We start from the raw sequence: 27,958 nt of genomic DNA, 5'->3' as shown, positions 1-27,958 counted from the left end.
ATGAACATTTCTTTGTGGGTTGTGTGTCTAGTCTAGATCTGTATGGGTGCATGTTTGAATAGCCCTCGTCAACTTCGTCTTAATAATGCAAACAATGTGTTAAATACAATGGGATGATTATATTTGTTTGTCCATCCATAGTCTATAGAAATGCACAAATGTATAACATATTTTCACTTCTTGCATTTCAGCCATAGACGATTGACAAGATTCTAGTACCAGAATTCCATCTGCAACAGTTCGATGGATCTGTGACTTTGGACGTGTTGTAAACTGTCTCAATGTTCTATTGGCTTGGTCGTGTTCAGTAGTGCACTTATTATTAATGTTTTATCCAATTACTGGATTTGATAGGAAACATGCTATTGAGCAGCCATCTTTGACTCCCACCTAGTGGAGGCCATATCCTATATTATGACAAATCAATGAAGCCTGAGAATGAAGGCTTAGAAATAATTTAGTAAGGACTGCTTTTTTATCAAATATTTTAATGTGTTTAACTTACCTTTATTGGTCTCCCTTTTTAAGCTATTTGGTGTGCACATTTATACTAGTGCAATGTGTTCTTCATTTTATATTGCTTTGATTGTATGTGCGCTCTCACACTCATCTCTCCCCTCACACAAGTGCTGCTGCTGGCTTTGAGGATCTGCGCAGTTAAAATTATTCTAATTGGTTTTGGTGACAGGTTTATGCACTGACCAAGTACTCAAGAAAAGGTGGGTGAGGACACAGTCATGTACTATGTCCATGATGTCAGAGAAGACAAGGCTCAATTAGGCATGCAGAACAATCTTATTGTATCTGTTATTGCCTGTTGTTGGGGGCAGTCTGCAGCCAGTCAAACTCAGTGTTGAACTAAATGTCCTGGCAAAGCTCCTAGAAACAGAAAGTAGATGAAGTCCCTTGTGACCAGAAAAGGAAAACAGCATATACTGCCTCATTTTCAAGAGTTTCACATGGACTTATTCAAAGAGTGTGACTGATGGCTATGGCAGTAAATGTGTCATTTCAGTCTCCTATGACAATAAATGTTTCTCAACAAACAGATGAGAAAATCAAAGGCTCGTGAGTCTTTCTCACCTAAACAAACTCTTAAGAGGTTTGTAGAATCGTTTTCCAGTATAATGCGCATTGCGCAATATTCCATTTCATTTGTTCATATGCATAGATGCAAGAAATTAATTGAACAACAAAACACGGTTATGGACATTATTAGAACAGACTTACAGTATAATGATGATGACACACTTTTGTGAAATTGGTAATACTTTTGCAGCAATTCATTTAATTATTCCAAAGAAAGTACTCAATGTCCTACATTAGTACTTACTGGAACGCCAAGAAATCACGAGATAGTCAGAGGAGCAAATGGCCTATCCGTAGACACTAAGAAAGAGCAATCAAACCCAGAGCAGCTGATGGCTTCCTATATCTGTCACCAAGTAAAATACATCCTCAATCACGATGAAAAATATTGTCTTAGAACATGCAACCGCCCTCATCATTCCCGACGACCCAGATGTCTTACCCTTGCCCCTGTCTTCTCTAATGACCCTCGGTCTGTGCTATTCCTGACCATTCCCTCCCTACCCCCTCCAGTTCCACCACCATTTCTGACTCTGGGCGCCGGACAGTAGACAATGGACCTGATCGGACAGCTCAGAGCTTCTGCTCTTTTCTGTCCATAAGAAACATGGATTGGTGGAAGAGGCAGAGCAGGCCAGGAGCAAGGAAGGAGGGTGTGGTCAAGCAAGGCATCCCCCGAGGCTAGATGCCCTAATGTTTTTATCAGAACGGGCGTAGATTAGTTTCGCCTTTTTTTTCTTCCCCGAGATGAGTTTGTGTTGTTTACTTTAAAAATAAAATAGAAATAAAAAATAAGATATAAAAAAAATCATTAAAATTATAGCTCACAACTGTGAAGGGGGAGAGGGGTTGGGGCGCGAAGGAGTGCATTCACATATATCTACACATTTAACCGAATGCCATCTGTCTCTCCATTGGCTTGGCCTGTTCCCCCTGACCTTCCCAACGCATATGCATGAGGCTTCCTGCCGCCTTGTGTGTGCCTATGCAGCTGCCTGTTCCTGTGTGTGAAGAGAGGGAGAGGGGGGCGACTGAGAGAGAGAGAGAGCGGTGAATAGAGAACAGAACAGCAGCCGGGCTGGAAGCTTCAGCCATGTCAGTTTTCTCTAAAACGCTGGACAGACGATGAGAAGAGAGGAACTATGGCCTTGTCACTGAGTGCAGATGAAGAGGATTATGAATCAGAATCTGAACAGGTTAGACAACAGAACATTGACACTGAACACATTGGGTTTCTAATCGGCATGCTGTTGTTTTTCTTCAAGAGGGGCTTTGCTTTAGAGCTGTAATCGTGAGTAGAACGTATTTTCTCTCCCCCCACCGTCCTATTTTCTCTCGATCTTTGCTCACTTGCCATCATGAGCAGGAATAGGGTAGTAATTTGATCAGGGGAATGGAGGGAAAATGGAAACATTTTGTTTCGGTAACTAATCCACTGGGCAAGAGCTAGCTTAGCTATTTCACAGGTTTTAGACATACGCCTTATCCTGTCCCTGGCTCTTGTATCCAGACGACTTGTGTCAGACAGACCCAAGAAAGAAAGGAATGAGCTACCCACCAAAGTAGTTATTTGATCTCCATACTTGATTTTCTTATGTGATCCAGTATCCTCAGAGCTCAGTTTTTGTGTTTTCAATCAAACCCGAAGAGGACACAGTGAATATACATGGTCTCTCTGACTACTAGATGTTTTTGTCACACACTGACCTGTCAGATTGTGTTCTTGGTCAAAGCTACTGTGATTATGGAAAATGATGGGCCATTGTGACTGGTATTTTTGTGTGAACAGTGAGGGTGTGGGAGAGTAGTGTAGGAGGCAGCATGGCTGTACATGTGGGGCCTTTCACTTCACTTAACCTCGGGCTTGGTTTGTTACTTAAACTAAAGTAAATCAATTACATTACCTCAGCCCATGCCAGCTGTAGCTCCATTATGTCACATTCAGGTTTAGCTCGCTTTACACACATACATATTTCTTCCATGTCTCAACTATCTGGATCACTAAGAAAATACCTCATATCCTGTGAATTGTTCTCAAATAACATGATTTTCTTGACCCTCATTGCTCATATAACTCAGGCCTCACCATGCTCTGTGCCTTTTAAGAGGGGGTTTGGGAGAGGGAACAATGAGCTGTCAGTGTTTACCCTCTATTAATTTAGCAGAGGCGCACCGCACATAAACAAAATATACATTTTCGGGACAGAAAAATGCTTTCAGTGTAAACTTGAATGACTCAAACCACACAAAGTATGTCGAAAAGATCATTTTCTAAGTGTATTCACACCCCTTCACCTTTTCAGCATTTTGTTACGTTACAGCCTTATTATAAAATGTATTAAATTGTTTTTTTCCTCAACAATCTACACACAATACCCTATAATTACATAGCAAAAACAGGTTTTTAGAAATGTTAGCAAATTTATCAAATAAAATGGAAATATCACGTTTACATAAGTATTCAAATCCTTTAATTAGTACTTTGTTGAAGCACTTTTGGCAGTGATTACAACCTAGTCTTCTTCGGTATGACGCTACAAGCTTGGCACGCCTGTATTTGTGGAGTTTCTCCCATTCTTCTCTGCAGATCCTCTCAAGTTCTTGTCAGGTTGGATGGGAGGTGTTGCTGCACAGTGAATTTCAGGTCTCTCCTGAGATGTTAGATTGGGTTCAAGTCCGGGCCCTGGCTGGGCCACTGAAGGACATTCAGAGACTTGTCCCGAAGCCACTCCTGCATTGACTTGCCTGTGTGCTTAGGGTTGTTGTCCTTTTGGAAGGTGAACCTTTGCCCCAGCCTGAGGTCCTGAGCGCTCTGGAGCAGGTTTTCATCAAGGATCTCTGTACTTTGCTCTGTTCATCTTTCCCTCGATCCTGACTAGTCTCCCAGTTCCTGCCGCTGAAAATCATCCCCACAGCATGATGCTGCCACCACCATGCTTCACCGTAGGGATGGTATTGGCCAGGTGATGAGCGGTGTCTGGTTTCCTCCAGATGTGACGCTTAGCATTCAGGCCAAACATTCGCCGCCTGGTACGGCAACTGCTCCGCCCACAACCGTAAGGCTCTCCAGAGGGTAGTGAGGTCTGCACAACGCATCGCCGGGGGCAAACTACCTGCCCTCCAGGACACCTACACCACCCGATGTCACAGGAAGGCCATTAACATCATCAAGGACAACAACCACCCGAGCCACTGCCTGTTCACCCCGCTATCATCCAGAAGGCGAGGTCAGTACAGGTGCATCAAAGCTGGGACCGAGAGACTGAAAAACAGCTTCTAACTCAAGGCCATCAGACTGTTAAACAGCCACCACTAACATTGAGTGGCTGCTGCCAACACACTGACTCAACTCCAGCCACTTTAATAATGGGAATTGATGGGAAATGATGTAAAATATATCACTAGCCACTTTAAACAATGCTACATAATATAATGTTTACATACCCTACATTATTCATCTCATATGTATACGTATATACTGTACTCTATATCATCTACTGCATCTTTATGTAATACATGTATCACTAGCCACTTTAACTATGCCACTTTGTTTACATACTCATCTCATATGTATATACTGTACTCGATACCATCTACTGTATCTTGCCTATTCCGCTCTGTACCATCACTCATTCATATATCTTTATGTACATATTCTTTATCCCCTTACACTTGTGTCTATAAGGTAGTAGTTTTGGAATTGTTAGCTAGATTACTTGTTGGTTATTACTGCATTGTCGGAACTAGAAGCACAAGCATTTCGCTACACTCGCATTAACATCTGCTAACCATGTGTATGTGACAAATAAAATTTGATTTGATTAAATAGTTCAATCTTGGTTTCATCAGACCAGAGAATCTTGTTTCTCATGGTCTGAGAGTCCCTTAGGTGCCTTTTGGAAAACTCCAAGCGGGCTGTCATGTGCCTTTTACTGAGGAGTGGCTTCCATCTGGCCACTCTACCATAAAGGCCTGATTGATGGAGTGCTGCAGAGATGGTTATCCCATCTCCACAGAGGAACTCTGGAGCTCTGTCAGAGTGACCATCGGGTTCTTGGTCACCTCCCAGACCAAGGCCCGCCCTTCTCCCCTGATTGCTCAGTTTGGCTGGGTGGCCAGCTCTAGAAAGAGTTTTGGTGGTTCCAAACTTCATCCATTTAAGAACGATGGAGGCCATCCTGTACTTATGGACCTTCAGTGCTGCAGAAATATTTTTGTACCTTTCCCCAGATCTGTGCCTTGACACAAACCTGTCTCGGGAGCTCTATGGACAATTCCTTCGACCTCATGGCTGTTTTTTCTGACATGCACTAATAACCATGGGACCTTTTTATATAGACCGGTGTGGGTCTTTCCAAATCATGTCCAATCAATTGAATTTACCACAGGTGGACTCCAATCAAGTTGTAGAAACATGTCAAGGATGATCAATGGCAACAGGATGCACCTGAGCTGAATTTCTAGTCTTATAGCAAAGGGTCTGAATACTTGTGTAAATAAGTTATTTGCATATTTATTTTATACATTTGATAAAATGTCTAAACCTGTTTTCACTTTGTTATTATGGGGTAGATTGAGGAAAACAACATGTACTTTAGAATAAGGCTGTAATGTAACAAAATGTGGAAAAAGTGAAGGTCTGAATACTTTACAAATGCACGGTATTTGCATGTACAATCTTTGAGAATTAGAAATCACGAAAATAAAAGCTTAAGTCAGGGAGAATAGAAATGTCTAAAAACAAATGTAGGAGTATTTCTGGCATGACTGGATTACTGACAAGGCAAGCAGGGTACATGCCCAGGGGCCCCGATTGGGTTCTCCATTGGTTTTGTTATGTTTGAGCACAAGAACACAGAAATAGCCATGCCCAAATATGTAGAATTGCAGGAATTAGATTTCAAACGGCAAAATTCTTTAACTCCAAGGAAAATGTATGGAGAAAAAAACAGCAATTACTTTTCTCTCTGCCGCCAATTCCGTAAACGATTTACCCCTTTTTTTACAGAAAAACGGTTAGCTCTTACAGCACTACTAGACTGCTCTTGCCTGTTTGGCTACTTTTCGTTGTAGGTTACCCCGCAAGCAGGAAATACACGCTAGACCAGTGGGATCCAGGACCTTATGGAGGAAGATGTAGGATTGTTTCACTGAGTACTGATTCAAACACAACCCAGCTTCAAACTCCTTGCTCTCTCAGCTTCAATTAAAAGACAAATGGTGGTTTCCTGGGGGGCTATGAGTTAGGAAGCACAATACATTAAAGAGAAATGTAAAAAGAATTTAACTTCATATTCATCATCTCCAGCACCACACCAACATTAACATATGTGATGTAGTAAAAACGATAAGTGGAAGATGAGTATTTCCAATGACATCAACCAATTAGTAGGCAATGCCTACTTAGAATTGGTTAAAATCACATGATGCCCACCGACATCAATGGAAACATTTCTCTTCCATCTTTTTTAACACAAACAGAAACGCACCCTTTTCACATTGTTGATTTTGGGGTGGTGCTGAAGATGATGATGATGATGATGAAGTAGAACAATTTTGACATTTCCCTTTAAACACCCACTCGCACAGTCATTGTTCATGAAGGAGATGATTTCAATCTTATTCTTTTGGCACAGTTGTAGAGATGTCATAGACTCCCCCCCCCCCCCCCCCCCCTTTGTGTGGTGTGGCGTCCTGGGGTCCACTGGAGCTAGGCAGATGGTGAACCATGTGACTTCCTACCATAGCACTGATATCCACAGTGAAACTGTGAGTCAGAGGGCCTTACTCAGACCAGGCCCCCATCTAGGCCTAGTGTTTGAGGGCCTCAACAAACTTACCTAACATTCGTAGCACATTAGTCAGCCAAGTTACAGTCAGTGGTCAGTTGTTTTGTTTCTGTTCCTTGTCTGGAACTATTAAAGCTCAAGACTCTGTAGACAAACACATTAGTCTTCATATTTTTGACTAGATTCTGTAATATTTCATACCAGCGAGACCACTTTGGTTAAAAATACTATAAAAGGGTCTTAAAGGCCAAATGCAATAAAATAATTGTTATTTTGTTTCTTGAATTAGTGGTCAAAAGGAAACAAATAGCTTTTTAGCCAAGAGCAATTTCTCAAGCAATAATTTTGCTATGACTGTCTAGCAGTGGTCTGAGTGAGGGGACTAATTGGATGAGCCTAATAAGAGGGATCTGTAACCTGAAAACTAGCTAATATTGGCAGAGAGGAATGAAACTCTTTAATTAAACCTTCAGTCTAAGCCAGTGGGGGGGGTCAACTAAGCTTTATGGAATTGTTGTTAGAAGGTTGTACCAATGATAATTCAGCTATTTGATTAATAGTTTTAATTCTCCATGGTGAAAAATATTTAGAATTATTATGATGAATATTATTTTGGAAAGTATTCTGACTCGTTTACTTTTTCCACATTTTGTTACATTAGACTTATTCTAAAATTGATTTAACAAATATCCCTCAATCAACACACAATACCCCATAAAGCGAGAACAGGTTTTCAGACATTTTTGCAAATGTATTAAAAATAAATAAGTATTCAGACCCTTTGCTATGAGACTCAACATTGATCTCAGGTGCATCCTGTTTCCATTGATTATCCTTCAGATTGTTCTACAACTTGATTGGAGTCCATCTGATTTGGAAAGACACACCTGTCTAGTTGGTACAACAGTTGTTAGTGCATGTCAGAGCAAAAACCAAGCCATGAGGTTGAAGGAATTGTCCGTAGAGCTCAGAGACAGGATTGTGTCGAGGCACAGATCTGAGAAAGGGTACCAAAAAATGTCTGCAGCATCGAAGGTCTCCAAGAACACCGTGACCTCCATCATTCTTAAATGGAAGAAGTTTGGAACTACCAAGACTCTTCCTAGAGCTGGCCACCCGCCCAAACTGAGAAATTAGGGGATAAGGGCAACACCCACCCGTAGCACGTGCTCCAGCAGGTATAGCCGCCTGTCCTTCCAGTTCTCTGCTGCCAATGACTGGAACGAATTGCAAATATCAGAGACTTATATCTCCCGCTCTAACTTTAAACATCAGCAGTCAGAGCAGCTTACCGATCACTGTACCTGTACACAGCCGATCTGTAAATAGCACACCCAACTACCTCATCCCCATATTATTACTTACTTGGGTGCAAGAGGGTATCTCTACTTGCACATCTATCACTCCAGTATTAATGCTAAATTGTCATTATTTCGCCTCTATGGCCTATTTATTGCTTACCTCCCTACTCTTCTACATTTGCACACACTGTACATAGATTTATATTTTTCTTTTCTATTGTGTTATTAACAGTACATTTGTTTATGTGTAGCTCTGTGTTGTTTTTGTCGCACTGCTTTGCTTTATCTTGGCCAGGTGCAGTTGTACATGGGAACTTGTTCTCAACTGGCCTACCTGGTTAAATAAAGGTGAAGTAAAAAAAAAAGGGCCTTGGTCAGGGTGGTGACCAGGAACCCGATTGTCACTCTGACAGAGCTTTAGAGTTCCTCTGTGGAGATTGGAGAACCTTCCAGAAGGACAACAATCTCTGCAGCACTCCACCAATCAGGCCTTTATGGTAGAGTGGCCAGACGGAAGCCACAATATCATTAAAAGGCACATGACAGCCTGCTTGGTGTTTGCCAAAAGGCACCTAAAAGACTCTTAGACCATGAGAAACCAGATTCTCTGGTCTGATGAAACCAACATTGAACTATTTGGCCTGAATGCCAAGCGTCACGTCTAGAGGAAACCAGGCACCGCTCATCACCTGGCCAATACCATCCTTACGGTAAAGCATGGTGGTGGCAGCATCAAGCTGGGGGGATGTTTTTCAGCTGCAGGGACTGGGAGACTAGTCAGGATCGAGGGAAAGATGAACGGACCAAAGTACAGAGAGATCCTTGATGAAAACCTGCTCCAGAGCGCTCAGGACCTCAGACTGGGGTGAAGGTTCAGCTTGCAACAGGACAACGACCCTAAGCACACAGCCAAGACAATGCAGAAGTGGCTTCGGGACAAGTCTCTGAATGTCCTTGAGTGGCCCAGCCAGAGCCCGGAACCCAGTCAAACATCTCAGGAGAGACCTGAAAATAGCTCTGCAGCGACGCTCCCCATCCAACCTGACAGACCTTGAGAGGATCTGCAGAGAAGAATAGGAGAAACTATCTAAATACAGGTGTGCCAAGCTTGTAGCGTCACACCCAAGAAGACTCAAAGCTGTAATTGCTGCCAAAGGTGCTTCAACAGAGTAAAGGGTCTGAATACTTATGTAAATGTGAGATTTCAGTTTTTTTTAAATGTTTAATACATTTGCAAACATTTCTAAAATCCTGTTTTTGCTTTGTCATAATGCGGTATTGTGTGTAGATTTGATTGGGGGGACAGTTTAATCCATTTTAGAATAAAATGTGTAAAAAGTCAAGGGGTCTGAATACTTGTCGAATGCACTGTATTAGCCTATATAAACATATTGAAGAACAGATTTACTACATGGAACAAATAGTCTCAAAAGGAAGATTGTTCTGAAGTGTCTCTCCTACATCAGAGAGATATATGAAAGACCAGAAAGCATTTGTTGCAACACTACCGACATGTTCATGAGCGTCTCTTCTTTCCATAAGACTTTGTGGGCCAAACCGTTCAGACGCTACCAATCAAATCAAAGTTTTTTGTCACATGCGCCGAATACAACAGGTATAGATCTTACAGTGAAATGCTTACTTACAGGCTCTAACCAATTGTGCAAAAAAGGTATTAGGTGAACAATAGGTAAGTAAAGTTATAAAAACGACAGTAAAAAGATAGTGAAAAACAGTAGCGAGGCTATAAAAGTAGCGAGGCTACATACAGACACCGCTTAGTCCGGCTGATTGTGGTAGTATGTACAGTCGTGGCCAAATTTTTGAGAATGACACAAATATTAATTTTCACAAAGTCTGCTGCCTCAGTTTGTATGATGGCAATTTGCATATACTCCAGAATGTTATGAAGAGTGATCAGATGAATTGCAATTAATTGCAAAGTCCCTCTGCCATGCAAATGAACTGAATCCCCCAAAAACATTTCCACTGCATTTCAGCCCTGCCACAAAAGGACCAGCTGACATCATGTCAGTGATTCTCTCGTTAACAGGTGTGAGTGTTGACGAGGACAAGGTTGGAGAATACTTTGTCATGCTGATTGAGTTCGAATAACAGACTGGAAGCTTCAAAAGGAGGGTGGTGCTTGGAATGATTGTTCTTCCTCTGTCAATCATGGTTACCTGCAAGGAAACGCGTGCCGTCATTGTTGCTTTGCACAAAAAGGGGCTTCACTGGCAAGGATAATGCTGCCAGTAAGATTGCACCTAAATCAACCATTTATCGGATCATCAAGAACTTCAAGGAGAGCTGTTCAATTGTTGTGAAGAAGGCTTCGGGGTGCCCAAGAAGGTCCATCAAGCGCCAGGACCGTCTCCTAAAGTTGAGAGACGGTCCTGGCGCCAGTACAGAGCTTGCTCAGGAATGGCAGCAGGCATGTGTGAGTGCATCTGCATGCACAATGAGGCGAAAACTTTTGGAGGATGGCCTGGTGTCAAGAAGGGCAGCAAAGAAGCCATTTCTCTCCAGGAAAAACATCAGGGACAGACTGATATTCTGCAAAAGGTATAGGGATTGGACTGCTGAGGACTGGGGTAAAGTCATTTTCTCTGATGAATCCCCTTTCCGATTGTTTGGAGCATCCGGGAAAAAAATTGTCCGGAGAAGACGAGGTGAGCGCTACCATCAGTCCTGTGTCATGCCAACAGTAAAGCATCCTGAGACCATTCATGTGTGGGTTTGCTTCTCAGCCAAGGGAGTGGGCTCACTCACAATTTTTCCTAAGAACACAGCCATGAATAAAGAATGGTACCAACACATCCTCCGAGAGCAACTTCTCCCAACCATCCAGGAACAGTTTGGTGACGAACAATGCCTTTTCCAGCATGATGGAGCACCTTGCCATAAGGCAAAATTGATAACTAAGTGGCTCGGGGAACAAAACATCTATATTTTGGGTCCATGGCCAGGAAACTCCCCAGACCTTAATCCCAATGAGAACTTGCGGTCAATCCTCAAGAGGCGGGTGGACAAACCAAAACCCCACAAATTCTGACAAACTCCAAGCATTGATTATGCACTAATGGGCTGCCATTTTAAAAAAAAACTTAATTAGGCAAGTCAGTTAAGAACAAATTCTTATTTTCAATGACGGCCTAGGAACAGTGGGTTAACTGCCTGTTCAGGGGCAGAATGACCGATTTGTACCTTGTCAGCTCAGGGGTTTGAACTTGCAACCTTCCGGTTACTAGTCCAATGCTCTAACCACTAGGCTACCTTGCCGCCCCAGTGATGCCATCAGTCAGGATGTGGCCCAGATGTTACTTGACAGCATGCCAGGGCGGATTGCAGAGGTCTTGAAAAAGAAGGGTCAACACTGCAAATAATGACTCTTTGCATGAACTTCATGTAATTGTCAATAAAAACCTTTGAAATGTTTGTAATTATACTTCAGTATCCCATAGTAACATCTGACAAAAATATCTAAAGACACTGACGCAGCAAACTTTGTAGGAATGAATATTTGTGTCATTCTCAAAACTTTTGGCAATGACTGTACATGTAGATATGGTTGAAGTGACTATGCATATATGTAGCAGTAGCGTAAAATGGGGGTTGGTGGGTGACGTGACACAATGCAGATAGCCCGGTTAGCCAATGTGTGGGAGCACTGTTTGGTCGGACCAATTGAGGTAGTATATACATATGTACATGAATGTATAGTTAAAGTGACTATACATATATGATAAACAGAGTGCAGCAGTAGCGTATAAAGAGGGGTTGGGGGGGGGCATACAATGCAAATAGTCCTCGTAACCATTTGATTACCTGTTCAGGACTCTTATGGCTTGGGGGTAAATACTGTTGAAGCATTTTTGTTCTAGACTTGGCACTCCGGTACTGCTTGCCATGCGGTAGTAGAGATTACAGTCTATGACTGGGGTTGCTGGGGTCTTTGACAATTCTTAGGGCCTTCCTCTGACACCGCCTGGTGTAGAGGTCCTGGATGGCAGGCAGCTTAGCCCCAGTGATGTACTAGGCCGTACGCGCTACCCTCTGTAGTGCCTTGCGGTCGGAGGCCGAGCAATTGCCATACCAGGCAGTGATGCAACCAGTCAAGATGCTCTCGATGTTGCAGCTGTAAAACATTTTGAGGATCTCAGGACCCATGCCAAATCTTTTTAGTTTCCTGAGGGGTAATCGGCTTTGTCGTGCCCTCTTCACGACTGTCATGGTGTGTTTGGACCATTCTAGTTTGTTGATGTGGACAGCAAGGAACTTGAAGCTCTCAACCTGCTCCACTACAGCTCCGTCGACGAGAATGGGGGCGTGCTCGGTCCTCCTTTTCCTGTAGTCCACAATCATCTCCTTAGTCTTGGTTATGTTGAGGGACAGGTTGTTATTCTGGCACCACCCGGCCAGGTCCTCCCTCTAGTCTGTTTCGTCATTGTTGGTGATCAGGCCTACCACTGTTGTGTCGTCTGCAAACTTAATGATGGTGTTGGAGTCGTTCCTGACCATGCAGTCGTGGGTGAACAGGGAGTACAGGAGGGGACTGAGCACGCACCCCTGGGGGCTCCAGTGTTGAGGATCAGCGTGGCAGATGTGTTGCTACCTACCCTCACCACCTGGGGACGGCCTGTCAGGAAGTCCAGGATCCAGTTGCAGAGGGAGGTGTTTAGTCTCAGGGTCCTTAGCTAAGTGATGAGCTGTAGTCAATGAATAGCATTGTCACGTAGGTGTTCCTTTTGTCCTGGTTTGGAGAGGGTGTGGAGTGCAATAGAGATTGTATCATCTTTGGTTCTGTTTGGGTGGTATGCAAATTGGAGTGGGTCTAGAGTTTCTGGGATAATGGTGTTGATATGAGCCATTACCAGCCTTTCAAAGCACTTCATGGCTACGGACGTGAATGCTACGGGACTGTAGTATTTTAGGCAGGTTGCCTTTGTGTTCTTGGGCACAGGTGGTCTGCTAGAAACATGTTGGTATTACAGACTCAATCAGGGACATGTTGATAATGTCAATGAAGACACCTGCCAGTTGGTCAGCACATGCCCTGGAGCACACGTCCTGGTAATCTGTCTGGCCCCGCGGCCTTGTGTATGTTGACCTGTTCCGGACGGTCTTACTCACGTCGGCTACGGAGATCGTGAACACAGTCGTCCGGAATAGCTGATGCTCTCCTGCATGCCTCAGTGTTGCTTGCCTCGAAGCGAGTATAGAAGTGATTTCGGTCGTCTGGTAGGCTTGTGTCACTGGACAGCTCGTGGCTGTGTAGTGTCTAATAATTTGTAAGCCCTGCCACATAAGACGAGTGTCGGAGCCGATGTAGTATGATTCAATCTTAGCCCTGTATTGACGTTTTGCCTGTTTGATGGTTCGTTGCTGGTGTCGTGTCTTTGGCATCATAAACATTTTTTTCTCTGTAATTATTATTATTACGTGATTAAACTAACTTAATCATGTAAATGTAATTAACTAGGAAGTCGGCACCAAGGGAAATATTCAGACTATATAATGTTCCTAATATAACTTTCAGATATTTTAATATCTGATCAATTGGTCTTCTAATTAATGAATTATTCTTTACCTCACGTTAGTCTCATTCCATACGTCGTAAATTGTTGGTTATCTGCACGAACCCAGTCTTCACTATGAATCCTCCATACTTCAATTGTCTCTGTTAATAAATAAATGATGAACTAAATAATCACAAAAAATGCATGTACAAACAGAGTAGATATGGTTACAAGGAAATTATAGGGGATGTGCCCTAGTGGGCTAAACTGGCATGGCGGCCTGGTAGAAAAATAGGAAGTTGGTGTAGACTGAGAAAGGCGGGAATTACGCAAATTAATCACTACACACTTGATAATTCTAACAATTGAAATGCTAAGACTTTGCACATGAACGCTCACTCATTCGGGAATAATTGCAATCAATATATATATTTACGCTCCGTGTGTCATCTGGATCTCTGTTGGAAAGTTTGTTTCTGTTGGAGAGTTGGTCCGCCCTCTCTCTCTCTCTGCCGTGGTTAGATTGGATAGTTCAGAGTAACATTCAGCAATGTTGTTTATGGATAGATGTTTCGGCGGTTGTCGGCCTTCGCATTCACAGGTACATAATTTCTAGCTGCAGACTAGTAGTTCGTATCGAAGAGTAGCTCTTATTCTGTCGGATCGATCGTCTCCGAGTTGAACCACGTGGTATGGTTAAAAGATTCAACAATCTACTCAAACCTTAACTCCCTCTGTGATGAGGTACTGGTCTGAAACCTTAGCCCTCTCGTGGTAATCGAGGTAAGCTGGTCTGAAGGGAATTCCTCCCGGGGGGGTTATATTCGTAACAGTAGAAAGGGACTGTCCCATACGCCAGATCAATGACTGTGCTCATGGGACGGGCCAATGATTTAGTTAAACTCCAAAGGGAATTGGAGTTTCCTTCATTAACTTCTTGCGTCGAGCCAACCCGGATCCGGGATCATGACTACAGCCTCAAGCCCATTACCATAACGCAACGTTAACTATTCATGAAAATCGCAAATGAAATGAAATCAATATGCTATCTCTCATGCTTAGCCTTTTGTTAACAACACTGTCATCTCAGATTTTCAAAAATATGCTTCTCTACCATAGCAAAACTAGCATTTAGCGTTAGCATTTAGCATTAGCATTTAGCGTTAGCATCACCAGGCAACATTTTCACAAAAACCAGCAAAAACATTCAATAAATCATTTACCTTTGAAGAACTTCGGATGTTTTCAATGAGGAGACTCTCAGTTAGATAGCAAATGTTCAGTTTTCCTGAAAGATTATTTGTGCAGGAGAAATCGGTCCGTTTTCTGCGTCATGTTTGGCTACCAAAAAAAAACGAAAATTCAGTTATAAAAACGCCGAAATTTTTCCAAAACAACTCCATAATATCGACTGAAACATGGCAAACGTTGTTTAGAATCAATCCTCAAGGTGTTTTTCTACATATCTCTTCAATGATGTATCGTTCCTGGAAGTGTGCTTCTCCCTCTGTATCGCATGGTAAAATGAGTGCCACTGACAATTGCACACCAATTTAGACAAAGGACACCGGGCGGACACCTGGCAAATGTAGTCTCTTATGGCCAATCTTCCAATGATATGCCTACAAATACGTCACAATGCTGCAGACATCTTGGACGAACGGCAGAGAGCATAAGCTCATTCACAGCACATTCACAGCCATATAAGGAGACGATAGTAAAACAGAGCTTCAAAAATTCAGCTCATTTCCTGTTTGAGGTTACATCTTGGTTTCGCCTGTAGCATCATTTCTGGGGCACTCACAGATAATATCTTTGCAGTTTTGAAAACGTCAGAGTGTTTTCTTTCCAAAGCTGCCAATTATATGCATAGTCGAGCATCTTTTCGTGACAAAATATTGCGCTTAAAACGGGCACGTTTTTTTATCCAATAATGACATAGCGCCCCCATAGGTTGAAGAGGTTAAACAGTTTAAAATCACATTACATAATTTCACAAACAGTTTAATCTTTACTCATTCATTTTATACAACAATCAGATGCAAGCCTCACAACTGAGACTCTTGTATAAACAGAGTTATGGTAATGTGGCTGTATTGTCTCTCATGAGTTTCATAAAATTGTACAAAACGGACCAGTTCGTAGCTGGCTACTTCACCAACCGTTTATACATTCTCCAGAACATGAATATTGTTCAGTTCTCAAATTCTGTGATGTGGAAGAAGTTCCTTTGTTCTCACTATGAAAACTCACTCTCTCTTATACTCTGGCCATGAGGAGAGAACTCCTCAAGGAATTTATGACCTGCCTAACAGAGCCTGTTGGTAGGGGGTGAGAGAGGGGGATGGTACTCGCTATCCCCAAAGAGGGCAACGTCATGACACAGGGCATAGCAGGATTTCTTGTAAGCTTCCGGGTTAGAGTCCAGCACCTTGAACGTAGCAGCTCTACCCTTTAGCTCAGTGCACATGTTGCCTGTAATCCATGGATTCTGGTTGGGGTGTGTATGTACAGCCACTGTGGGGACGACGTCCTCGATGCACTTATTGATAAAGCCAGTGACTGATGTGGTGTACTCCTCAATGCCATCGGAATAGCAAAACAGTCCTGTAGTTGAGCATCTGCTTCATCTGACCACTTTTTTATAGACTGAGTCACTGGTGCGTCCTGCTTAAATTTTTTCTTGTAGGCAGAAATCAGGAGGATAGAGTTGTGGTCGGATTTACCAAATGGAGGGAGAGCTTTGTATGCATCTCTGTGTGTGGAGTAAAGGTGATCTAGAATTTTTTCCTCTGGTTGCACATTTTAACATGTTGATAGAAATTTGGTAGAACTGATTTAAGTTTCCCTGCATTAAAGTTTCCGGCCACTAGGAGCGCCGCCTCTGGCTGAGTGGTTTGCTTATTTCCTTATACAGCTGGCTGAGTGCGGTCCAGCATCTCTCTGTGGTGGTAAATAAACAGCCATAAAAAGTATAGCTGAAAACTCTCTAGGCAAGTAGTGTGGCTTTCAATTTATCACAATTTACTCTACTTCAGGCGAGCAAAATCTAGAGACTTCCTTAGATTTCGTGCACCAGCTGTGGTTTACAAATATGCACAGACCGCCCCCCTCCGTCTTACCGGAGTGTGCTCTTCTATCATGCCGGTGCAGCGTATATCCCGCTAGCTGAATATCCATGTCGTCATTCAGCTACGATTCAGCTACGATATTACAGTTTTTGCTGTCCCGTTGGTAGGATATTCTTGATCGTATCTTGTCTAATTTATTGTCCAATGATTGCACGTTGGCGAGTAATATTGACGGTAACGGCAGCTTTCCCACCCGCCTTCTGCGAGGCATCACAGACGCTCTAGGTCTGTTACCTTTTCAACGCAGATGCTGAAGTGAGACTTCGGCAGATGCGGTGGACTGAGAAGCACCAAATGCAAAAAAACAGATATTTATCTTAAATTGATGGATTTTTATGGGGCTTTTATTATTATGATAATTATGTATACCGCCTGGTGATGTTGCCAGGCAGGCCAAGACTCCCATCAAAACAGACTCAAATTTCAGGTGGTCTTTTCAAACAGCTCTTCCACTAAAATGGCAATATAATAATTTTCACAGTATTAAGCCAACCTCATAGTGTGGGTCTACACTGAACAAAAATATAAACGCAACACACAAAAGATCGCAGAAATTTTCCAGAAACACAAAAAGCTTGTTTCTCTCATGTTGTGCACAAATTTGTTAGTGAGCATTTCTCCTTTGCCAAGATGCCACACCTGTTAGATGGATGAATTATCTCAAGAAGCTAATTAAACAACATTATCATTACACAGGTGCACCTTATGCTGGGGACAATAAAAGGCCACTCTAAAATGTGCGTTGTCTCAAGTTTGAGGGACTGTGCAATTGGCATGCTAACTGGAGGAATGTCCACCAGAGCTGTTGCCAGATAATTTAATGTTCCTTTCTCTAGCATAAGCTGCCTCCAACTTCGTTTTAGAGAATTTGGGTATGAGTCCGACCGTCCTCGCATCCGCAAACCACATGTATGGCATTGTGTGGACGAGCAGTTTGCTGTTGTCAACAGTGCCCCATGGTGGGGTTATGGTATGGGCAGGCATAAGCTACGGACAATGAACACAATTGCATCTTATCAATGGCAATTTGAATGCAAAGAGATACTGTGACGAGGTCCTGAGGCCCTTTAAAAATATATATATTTTTTTAAAGGTGTCTGTGACCAACTGATGCATATCTTTATTCCCAGTCATGTGAAATGCATAAATTAGGGCCTAATGAATTTATTTCAATTATTTGTTTTCTTTGTGAACTGTAATTCAGTAAAATCGTTGAAATTGTTGCATGTTGTGTTTTTTATTTGTGTGTGTGTGTGTGTTCGTGTGTGTGCGTGTGTGTGTGTGTGTGTGTGTGTGTGTGCGTGTGTGTGCGCGTGTGTGTGTGTGTGTGTGTACAGTTGAAGTCGGAAGTTTACATACACCACTCAGTTTTTCACAATTCCTGACATTTAATCCCAGTAAAAATTCCCTGTTTTAGGTCAGTTAGGATCACCACTTTATTTAAAGAATGTGAAATGTCAGAATAATTGTAGAGAGTGATTTTATTTCAGCTCTCATTTCTTTCATCACATTCCCAGTGGTTCAGAACTTTTACATGCACTCAATTAGAATTTGGTAGTATTGCCTTTAAATTGTTTAACTTGGGTCAAATGTTTTGGGTAGCCTTCCACAAGCTTCCCACAATAAGTTTGGGGAATGTTGGCCCATTCCTCCTGACAGAACTGGTGTAACCAAGTCAGGTTTGTAGGCCTCCTTGCTCGCACACACTTTTTCAGTTCTGCCCACATATTTTCTATAGGATTGAGGTCAGGGCTTTGTAGACCATACTCACCCACTTGTTAGGTAAGTACTCATTTTGTTTGTTTTAACCAAGACAAACTCATGCCCCTTTGGTAGAACAGAATTGTGTAGAACGTTGTTTATTTACATCAAACACAGAAGACTTTGTCAAGCATTTTGTCATGCTGACGCTGTTGCACACAACGCTTGAATATTTGGAGCAAGAGAGTATCAGATACTTTACTCAAGGACTCTGTCAGGGTGAAGATGAGGGTGTCCCAGGGGAAAAGAGGTCATGCAGCACACATGGGATTCTAGTGGGCCTACACGTTGATCCTGTCTGTCTATTAGTGCCTTTTTGATGTTAAGGATCTGTTGTGTTGGATACCATTTTGTAGAGTTCTGCTCAAAGGTCTCTCAAAATGATCTGTTTTTGGAAGTTCAACAGTTCAAGACAATGCCAGGAATATGTTGCAATCGCACTTGAATGTTGTGCAATGCTGATAGTCAGTGTTTTTCTGATGTCTTCACACACACTTATTGGTCAATCATATTTATTCTGAAAAGCATTGTAGTCTGTGTTTCCCAATCCCTGTTAGATGTTGCGTCGTCAACAACGGTATATGTTTGAGAATCTCAGTTTGGATCTGGAAATATGCTTGAGGATGGCCAAAGATTGAAATGTCATCAAAAACAACTCTCTCTCCAAACCTGAAGAAAAGCTTCCTGATAGAAAATGTTCTTGTGGCATGTCTCCCGTCCCCGGTGAAATGTTATTTTGGTATTCATGAAGGAACACTTTGTTCTCAATGACCCTGTTGTAGTGTGTGTTTTTCTCTCTCTCTCTCTCTCTTTAATCCCCCAGCAAGAATTCCATCTGCTTTTATAAAACGGAGGTTTTTGTCCTTATTAGCCAGGATAGTCCAGGAGGATGATTATGTAAGGGCTGTGACGTGTGTATCTCAGTGTTTAGTTCAGGGGTGGAAGGTTTTCACTGTTGTGGATTCATTCTTAATTGAGGAGCATTGCTAGGTGTTAAGATGTTTTTGGTGAACCTGTGTGTTGTTGCTGTCTTGTGATTCATGTTTATTTTCATTGATGGACTTACTGGCTAATACAGTGGCAGATGTGTTTGGGCCATAAGTACACAAGCATGCAGTGTTGACATGCTTACTTAAGCCTAACAGGAGTGTGATAGCCTTCTGATTTTGCAGTGCTTGATAATAGATTTGTGGTTGTTTTGGATTTCTGCAGTCAACTGGGGCGGCAGGGTAGCCTAGTGGTTAGAGCGTTGGACTAGTAACCCGGAAGGTTGCAAGTTCAAACCACCGAGCTGACAAGGTACAAAATCTGTCGTTCTGCCCCTGAACAGGCAGTTAACCCACTGTTCCTAGGCCGTCATTGAAAATAAGAATTTGTTCTTAACTGACTTGCCTAGTTAAATAAAGGTCAAATAAACGGTCCTCACACCCCTCCCTGTGCCTTGAAGTTCTTGTTACTGAGCTTGTTTCATTATTTGTGTTCTCTAATTGAAAAGCATTGATTATGTCATTAAGAGTCATGTTCTGTATGTTCAACAGAATATATTTCCTCCAAACCTCTAGATGAAAACTGATCTGGTGTCTATTTATTTTAAAGTGGTCATATTTTGACACCATGCAATTCGTACCTTTAAAAAAAATATATATATATATATGTATTTTGTGTAGGTTGTTTAAATGTTGTATAGGCCTTATAGATGAGCTGTGCGGGTCACTGATGTCCTTTGCAGGAGATAGTAGGCAGGTCACCATGCTCGACTGGGACTGCGGGCTCTTTGTGACAACCAGCAGATTCTACTTGAGGTGTACATCTATTGGGTTTAGTTTCCCTTCAGGGATCACTATAGGTGCATATCCACCACTCCCGACGCTATAGCCTGCCAGGGAAGGAGAATGGTCCTTTCTTAGGATCTACCTGCTATTTCACTCATCCATCCCACAACAAAGTGTTTTTAGTGCCAGTAAGAACAGCCACCAGGGGAATGAATAACCCAATTTACAACACATTAATCTCTTAACTTTTTTCCCAGCGTATCTCCCTTGACCTCAAGTTGTGTACCTTACTGCTGCAAGAGGAGTCATGAAAATGATTTATTTCAAAATAATCCTAACCCCCTCCCATTAAAGTTAAAGTACAGTATGTCTCTGCTAGTTCCCACCTTCTCTCATTATTCTATTCAAAAGGTTAGGAAAAGATGGGGGACTGTGTTTCCAAGGAAACACTCGCCTCTGCAGCACAAAAATGCTTCTCAGTAATTGCATAGGGAATCTCTCATTTGGATGGTTTTATTTTTCTGGTGGCTCTAAACTTGGGTGAAGAGCATTGGGAGAATCTTTTTTTGTTGGGGGGGGGGCAAACGCTGATTTGCAGATTTGGCATTGTCATCTAGAAATGTTTGTGGCTCACAGCCGGTGGTCTCTGCACTACTGTCTCACTAGCTTTATGAATGTCAGAATTAGACCATACAGTACTAGATGCTTTGTGTTCAGTAATGAAGTCGATGGTATTTACTGTCTTGGGTGACGGTGTACATTAAATTGCCCACCTCAACTTGAATTGTATCATTTTTCTCTCTGCAGCAGCATGCAGCCAACCGGCCAAAGCCCAAGATGGGGACGTCAGCAGCGGTCAAGCTGCCGTCGAATCGCAGTGCGTCTGGCGCCAGACGCAGGAGAACACGCTGCCGAAAGTGTGAGGCGTGCCTCCGAACCGAGTGTGGAGACTGTCACTTCTGTAAAGACATGAAGAAGTTTGGAGGACCTGGGCGCATGAAGCAGTCCTGTATCATGAGGCAGTGCATTGCAGTGAGTAAAGCCAAAGAAACCACACAGGCTTTTCATTATCCATACTATTTAGCAGAGAGTTCAGTTAGCCAATATTGTCTTATTCAATGATGCAGTGCTGTGCCACATGCAAAGACTGTGCATTTGACATACAAACCATAATGAGAGGTTCAGGGTTTAAAACCATGGTCAGCGTAAGAGAACCGGCCAGAAGTACAATGATACAGAGCGAGACAACAGGAAGTGAGTGCTAACATTTTTTTTATTTGGCACAGTATGACTCATTCATGTGTCAATGGTCTCTAGATTCTGTCCAATCAGTGGACATTTGTCTACGGCTTGGCGTCGTCGCCAATGTCTGTTAATGATTCTCCTGAAACAGGAAACACAGAATGACCAGTTGCAACTTATGAACACCATTTCCAAATTGTATTGCACACTGGCATAGAACCAATGTGTCTGAATCAATGAGTTTCACGGAATGTTGTGTTTGTCCCTTGTAGCCTGTCCTGCCCCACACGGCTGTGTGTGTCGTGTGTGGAGAAGCAGGTAAGGAGGACTCCCTGGAGGAAGAGGAGGACAAGTTCAACATCATGCTCATGGAGTGCTCCATCTGCAGTGAGATTGTTCACCCCAACTGCTTAAAGGTGAGCAAGGATGAGCCTGTCAAGTCATGACTGGACACGAGGCCAAGCCTCCACTTGATGAGTTTGATGACTCATCGTTTGTGTGTGTGAGAGATTCGCCTGAATGGTTTTTATATGCTTTGTGACTCATTTGAGGGTAATACTGTATCCTGGAATGTTTGCTGCTGTACCAGTGGTAGGTGATTCACTGCGTTTGACTTTCAGACAGTTTTACAAGGCAGCTTGAGGCGTTGGTGTGGTGGGGACTTCCTGTTGTTGTTTGACACGGACTGAACCAGCTCATCAATTTCCTTCCTCCAGATTGACTTACAGAAGGCTAATATAGTGTCTGGGAAGGGGAAGTGTCCAGCTGAAATCACATGGCATGAGAATAGAACTTTGCAGTGTTGTTGACACTGCCGGGTCGAGCCGGATGCAAATCAAATGCAAAGTGACTCACCATTCTGCCAAACCATAGCATGATCTTGCTCAAACCTGTTCAAATGAAGGGAAGTTGTGACTGCCTTTGGTATTCCATGCACATAATACTCTAAAGTGATAGGTAAAGTATTGCTGAAGAATATACATTTTTCATTTTGATAATAGGAATTTGTGTGACGGTCTTTATATCAGATGCTAGAGGTTGTCGGTTGTCCAGAGATTCTCACTTTAATTGTCTGAGGGAAAAAGGACGTGTTTTTCACCGCCTCACGTTAAGTGGAACCGGTCGTGCTTTCAGTTCCCGCTTTCTCTCTGTGGTGAAAACATTGTACTTTATTCTTGACTCCCTGTCTGCCCTTCTTGTGAACTAGCTCTTTTACTTCATGGTTTTCAGGTTAAAGATGCCTCTGGCGTGGTGAATGATGAACTTCCCAACTGTTGGGAATGTCCCAAATGCAACTACGCTGGGAAAACAGGAAAAGTGAGTACCTGTATGAATTCATAATTTATCCTCAAGTATGTGCAGAAATATACATTGTACATGTTACTGGGTATATTACTGATTTCAGTTGCCACAACATATTTTGTAGTCTGGTGTTGGATTTGCATTGACTTAATAAACAGGGCTGTGAACTTTGGAAAACATTCCCCAAAGAGTTAAATTCTTTCAAGTGTGAGGCATTTCATAATGCATTTACTTTGTGGTTTTTACTTCCTGTTCATTTACTTACTGTGCTACTTACCAATGCCCTTTCTGTTACAGGGGAAACCAACACCTAATTCTCTAGAAGTGGTAGTCACAGTCTATCTCGTTTAACTCTTGTGAAACAGTAGCTCAGTTTGTTGACAACGTTGTGATAAGCAAAAGGTATAAAGTTGTCTCCTTTTTTTCCCCACCTTTTGGTCTGCAAGCAAAAAAGGGGACCAGGGTTCAAGTACGCGTCCAACCTCCCTGGCTCTCTGCTGAGGGAGCAGAAGGTGGTCAAGGAGGAGGGCGAGTCCACCTCTACGTCTACAGTCAAGAGGAAGCCTGAGAGGGATGAGACTCCCAGACACAGACCTGAGCAATGGGAGCCCCTTCACAGACAACCCCCTGTCCTGTCCCCTAGCACCCTGCCTCGTCCCAGACCTGAGGACAAACTGAGGAAGAAGAGGAAGCTCTTCGACGATGACTATGAAGAGGACTTTGATGTGAGGAAGAAGGTAGAGATACTCCGATTTTAGCATGTGGTTTGTGTTTGTTAGTATAACATTACACTCTCACTATGGGTGGCAATTTTCATGCTATGCCAAGCAACTCCTTTTCTTTAAAGTCTGGATGCTATGTGCTCTGGTAAATATAGTTGAACATACTCTCTAACTAAACCTTCCTATCTCCAGGGAAAGTCAGATGGACATCTGTTCCTTAATCAGATCAAGACTGAAGAGGAGGAGGTGGATGAAGAGGAGAAGGCCTCTCTGTACCGGCAAGGCCTGGAGAGGAGAGGGCGTTTAGGCGATACCGAGGAGGAGGCAGAGTACGAGGATGACGAGGACACAAAGACAAGCCTGCCCAGGCCTCCTCTCAAAACTCCTGTTTTAGACAGTGACCAGTCTCACTGCAGCTCTCCATGGGCTGGCCCCAGTAGTGAGGGGGGCAGTGAACCCCAGGAGAAGGGCCCACGTCCCAAAGCGTGCCGCAAACGCCGATTACCAAACAAAGAGCTGAGTAAAGAGCTGAGCAAAGCACTGAACCAGGAGATCCAGAAGACCGAGGACTGCCTTGCCAATGAGAACCGCCAGCCCTTGAAGGTGGAGCCAGAGAGTGAGAATGAAGAGCCAAAGAGGAGCTTCCGCAATGGCAGTGACCTAGGAGGGGAGCGGCCACACCTCTGGACCAAGGAAATTAACTGCACTCCCTGGGAGCTGCGCCACTTCTACCCCGGTCAACTCACCCCTCTGGGCTTCAACAGGAGCTCCCCTGGCACCCGGCCGCTGCCCCCACGCTCCCCACCCAAGTGTGTCCAAATGGAGCGCCACGTCATCCGGCCGCCCCCCATCAGCCCCCCGCCGGATAGATTGCCCCTGGTGGACGGGAAAACCCACGCGGTGCAGCGAGAGGTCTGGGTGAAGATCTTCGGATACATCACACACAAGGAGCTGTGTGTCTGCATGCGTGTCTGCAAGACATGGAACCGATGGTGAGAGCTCCATTCTACTCAAACTGTGTTACTTCACATCGCGGGCCTTTTAAAAACGTAAACACTTGGTATATTTGAATCTAGGTATCTAAAACCTTCACCTGTCCATTACAAATAGTGAGTGTGTGTCTCCATTGTCTATCTCTGACAGGTGTTGTGATAAAAGACTGTGGACCATAATCGATCTGAACCGCTGTAAATCTATCACTCCCCTTATGCTGAGTGGCATCATCCGCAGACAGCCCCTCTCACTGGACCTCAGCTGGACCAACATCTCCAAGAAGCAACTAAGCTGGCTTATAAACCGCTTACCAGGTATGTACCGTGGCCATGTCACACTGATCTATGAGAGAGAAATATGGTTTGGGTCGAGATTAGAGACTGTCCATCCCTCTGTGTCTCTATCTCGGCGTTGCAACTCATCTGACACTACTCCGCTCTGTCCTGCAGGTCTGCGGGTGTTGCTGCTCTCCGGGTGCTCGTGGGTGGCTGTGTCTGCCCTCTGCACCTCTAGCTGCCCTCTGCTGCGCACCCTGGATGTGCAGTGGGTGGAGGGGCTCAAAGATGCCCAGATGAGGGACCTGCTCTCGCCTCCGACCGACAACAGACCAGGTAACCACCGGCAACCGGAGGGGGGAGTTGTGTGAAATTGACGCGGCTACGTTATAACCACCCCCTGGTGGTTATCCTGGGTTTGACTGAGGCTCCTCTTTTTAAAACCCATTAGGAAGAAAATGTGAGGGGATCTTTAGATAGTTCACATGTGTTTATTTAAAGGACCAAAATGAAGGCCATTACTCTGCCATGTTTGACTGCGAGACAGGAAATGACTCATTTTATTCCTCCTCTCCACCCTCAGGCCAGTTGGACAACCGTTGTAAGCTGAGGAACGTTATGGACTTGCGTCTGGCCGGACTGGACATCACAGACGCCTCTCTGCGTCTGATTATCAGACATATGCCGGTACTTTCACAACTGGACCTGAGCTACTGCAACCACGTCAACGACCAATCGGTCAACCTGCTGACGGCCGCAGGGACCACAACCAGGGACTCCCTCACAGAGATCAACCTGTCAGGTAGGAAACCTCAGCCAGTCAGTGTGAGCAACAGGGGCAACCGCACAGAGGCTGTTTTTAAGTTACTCTGCTATTTCACTTTTTATAATGTCTGTTAATATTAGAGGGTATAGAAGAGGTATTTATTCTTAAACTGTTATCTCGATTTTATATTAAGAGTTTAACTATAGTCTTTGTTGCGTTTTAGCGTACATAATATTCAATCGGGCTCTGTACACGTTTCCTCATGCCTGGCTCTGTTTTTGTCTCCGCCTCCAGTTTGTAATAGGGTGACAGATCATTCCCTTACCTTCTTCAAGCGCTGTGGAAGCATCTGTCACATTGACCTACGCTACTGCAAACAGGTGACCAAGACGGCCTGTGAACAGTTCATAGCTGAGATGTCTGTAAGTGTTCAGTTTGGCCTCAAAGAGGACAAATTACTGCAGAAACTCGGCTAGTTCATTGAGGCACACTGACACAGGCCAAAATGTACACAACATAAGAACTACCTTTTGCACTAAATGGAGCAAGACAAGGTTTCCCCCATCAAGCCTGGACTGGTTGGTTTTGTATGTTTATTTCCTCTTCAGTGGAGAATATACCGTGTTAGATTTCTGAACGAACAATGTCACATGAGTTGAGGAGAGAAGCAGAGGTGTGTAAATGGACTGGGCAGATTTTTTTTGCATCGATCTTTCTGGATGTTGTAGAATCCTTGTGCTGAAAGGGGAAGATGTAAAGCTACTGGACAGAATGAGATGGTGAAGGAAAACAGCCTGCATGAGTGTTTCTTTTTGTGTTTGTACATTTTTTTTTTAAGGTTTGTTATATTGAATTTGTTGGGGATTTTTTCTACTCTTTAGGTTTGTTTTATACAACAATTCATGCATTGGGCAAAACATTTTTAAGTTTCAGTGAAAGTTTATGTATGCAGTACCAGATACACTCCAGATTTCAACCTATGAACAGACCCCAGATGACATGTCATAGAACTGAATATTGACCTACAGATCCTTTATATCAGTTTGCCTTGACACCGATGGTAATATATATTTTTGGATGCTGTGTTTTACCTGATATCATGTGCCAATTTCTGAAGTTGACATTACAGTTTAACGGTAGTTACTGACTTGGACTGGATTTACTTTACATAAAACATGAAAATAAAACCATGATAAAATACACGTTATAAAAGTCTAAAGCTGCAATATGTAAGTTTTGGGGTGACCTGACCAATTTCACATAGAAATGTGCGTTATAGACCTGTCATTGAAAGCAAGTCTAAGAAGCGGTAGAGTTCAGCTCTTTCTATGCTTCCCGTTCTTAAGTTTTGTTTTTGTCTTTTGCTTTTGTGCACCAGCCTTAAACAGCTGAAAATACAATATTTTTGGTTATGGAAAATATATTTCACAGTGGTTTAGATGGTATTCTACACTATACTTGCTTATTTTTGCCACAAACTAAAATTTGGGTGTACTATTAAAATTTTTGCAACCAGGAAATGCCGGGCGATTTCTGCATCTTTAAATAAATGTTGCTCAAGTACTTACATTTAATACAGCTTGAAATGAATCAGTCAACCAATATGAAGAGTTAGTCAAATGTATTTTTAAATCTCTGTGACACCTTTTGAAATTTGTACGAAACAGGAAAATGCAATCTCGTGTTTCACATGTTTTAGCAAGAGCACATTATTTTTTATTTTTCCTTTAGGCAAGTCAGTTAAGAACAAATTCTTATTTTCAATGATGGCCTGGGTTGCCATGTACTGTTCACCAAAGCCCCATAGGGCATGGGGTGCCTGTTCAGGGGCAGAACGACAGATTTGTACCTTGTCAGCACGGGGGTTTGAACTTCCGGTTACTAGTCCAACACTCTAAAGACTAGGCTACCCTGCCGCCACGTAATGTGAGTGTGTAAAGTAATTGAATCATTTTTCACCCATACATACAATAAGTGGCCTCCAGACTTGGTGTGCAGTAAGTTTCTTTGAAAGAGCATTTGCTCATCCAATCATTAATTCCAAGATTGACAGATCTAGTCATTATTTTAAATGTTCTTTATTTATATTTGAGTAATCATCCATAATCATATCTGTGGTTTTGTGCAAATAATATAATTGTCATTATTTATGTGTTGTGATTGTGGCGTACAATGTCAAGTGAATGCTGTTGGCCACACAGATGCACATGATGTAGTTTTATATTTGTAAATCTAAAACCAAGTGCTATGATTGTCATTAAAAGTATATTTCTCTGTATAAAATCTGACTTCTCAT

The 27,958-nt window shown here is 43.0% G+C and overlaps 1 protein-coding gene across 2 annotated transcripts; it reads left to right on the top strand.

Annotated features, from left to right (window-relative positions):
- The first annotated feature begins 48 nt into the window (after positions 1-48).
- On the top strand, positions 49-27,945 carry LOC115139949 (lysine-specific demethylase 2B-like). 2 transcript variants are annotated; one of them, XM_065026594.1, is made up of 10 exons: positions 49-2,285; positions 21,170-21,394; positions 21,877-22,020; positions 22,835-22,923; positions 23,346-23,631; positions 23,821-24,620; positions 24,772-24,935; positions 25,071-25,232; positions 25,480-25,698; positions 25,957-27,945. In XM_065026594.1, exons 1-10 carry the CDS (start codon positions 2,232-2,234, stop codon positions 26,136-26,138), a joined length of 2,325 nt encoding a protein of 774 aa, XP_064882666.1. In that variant the 5' UTR covers positions 49-2,231; the 3' UTR covers positions 26,139-27,945. The 2 variants fall into 2 exon arrangements, with proteins under 2 accessions (XP_064882666.1, XP_064882665.1); XM_065026593.1 differs by having other exon boundaries at positions 86-2,285; positions 23,346-23,643.
- Positions 27,946-27,958: the final 13 nt, after the last annotated feature.

The sequence above is a fragment of the Oncorhynchus nerka genome, linkage group LG13, assembly GCF_034236695.1.
Source record: "Oncorhynchus nerka isolate Pitt River linkage group LG13, Oner_Uvic_2.0, whole genome shotgun sequence".
NCBI lineage: Eukaryota > Metazoa > Chordata > Actinopteri > Salmoniformes > Salmonidae > Oncorhynchus > Oncorhynchus nerka.
The sequence above is the reverse complement of the archived record's forward strand: the minus strand, read 5'-3'. Positions and strand labels throughout refer to the sequence as shown.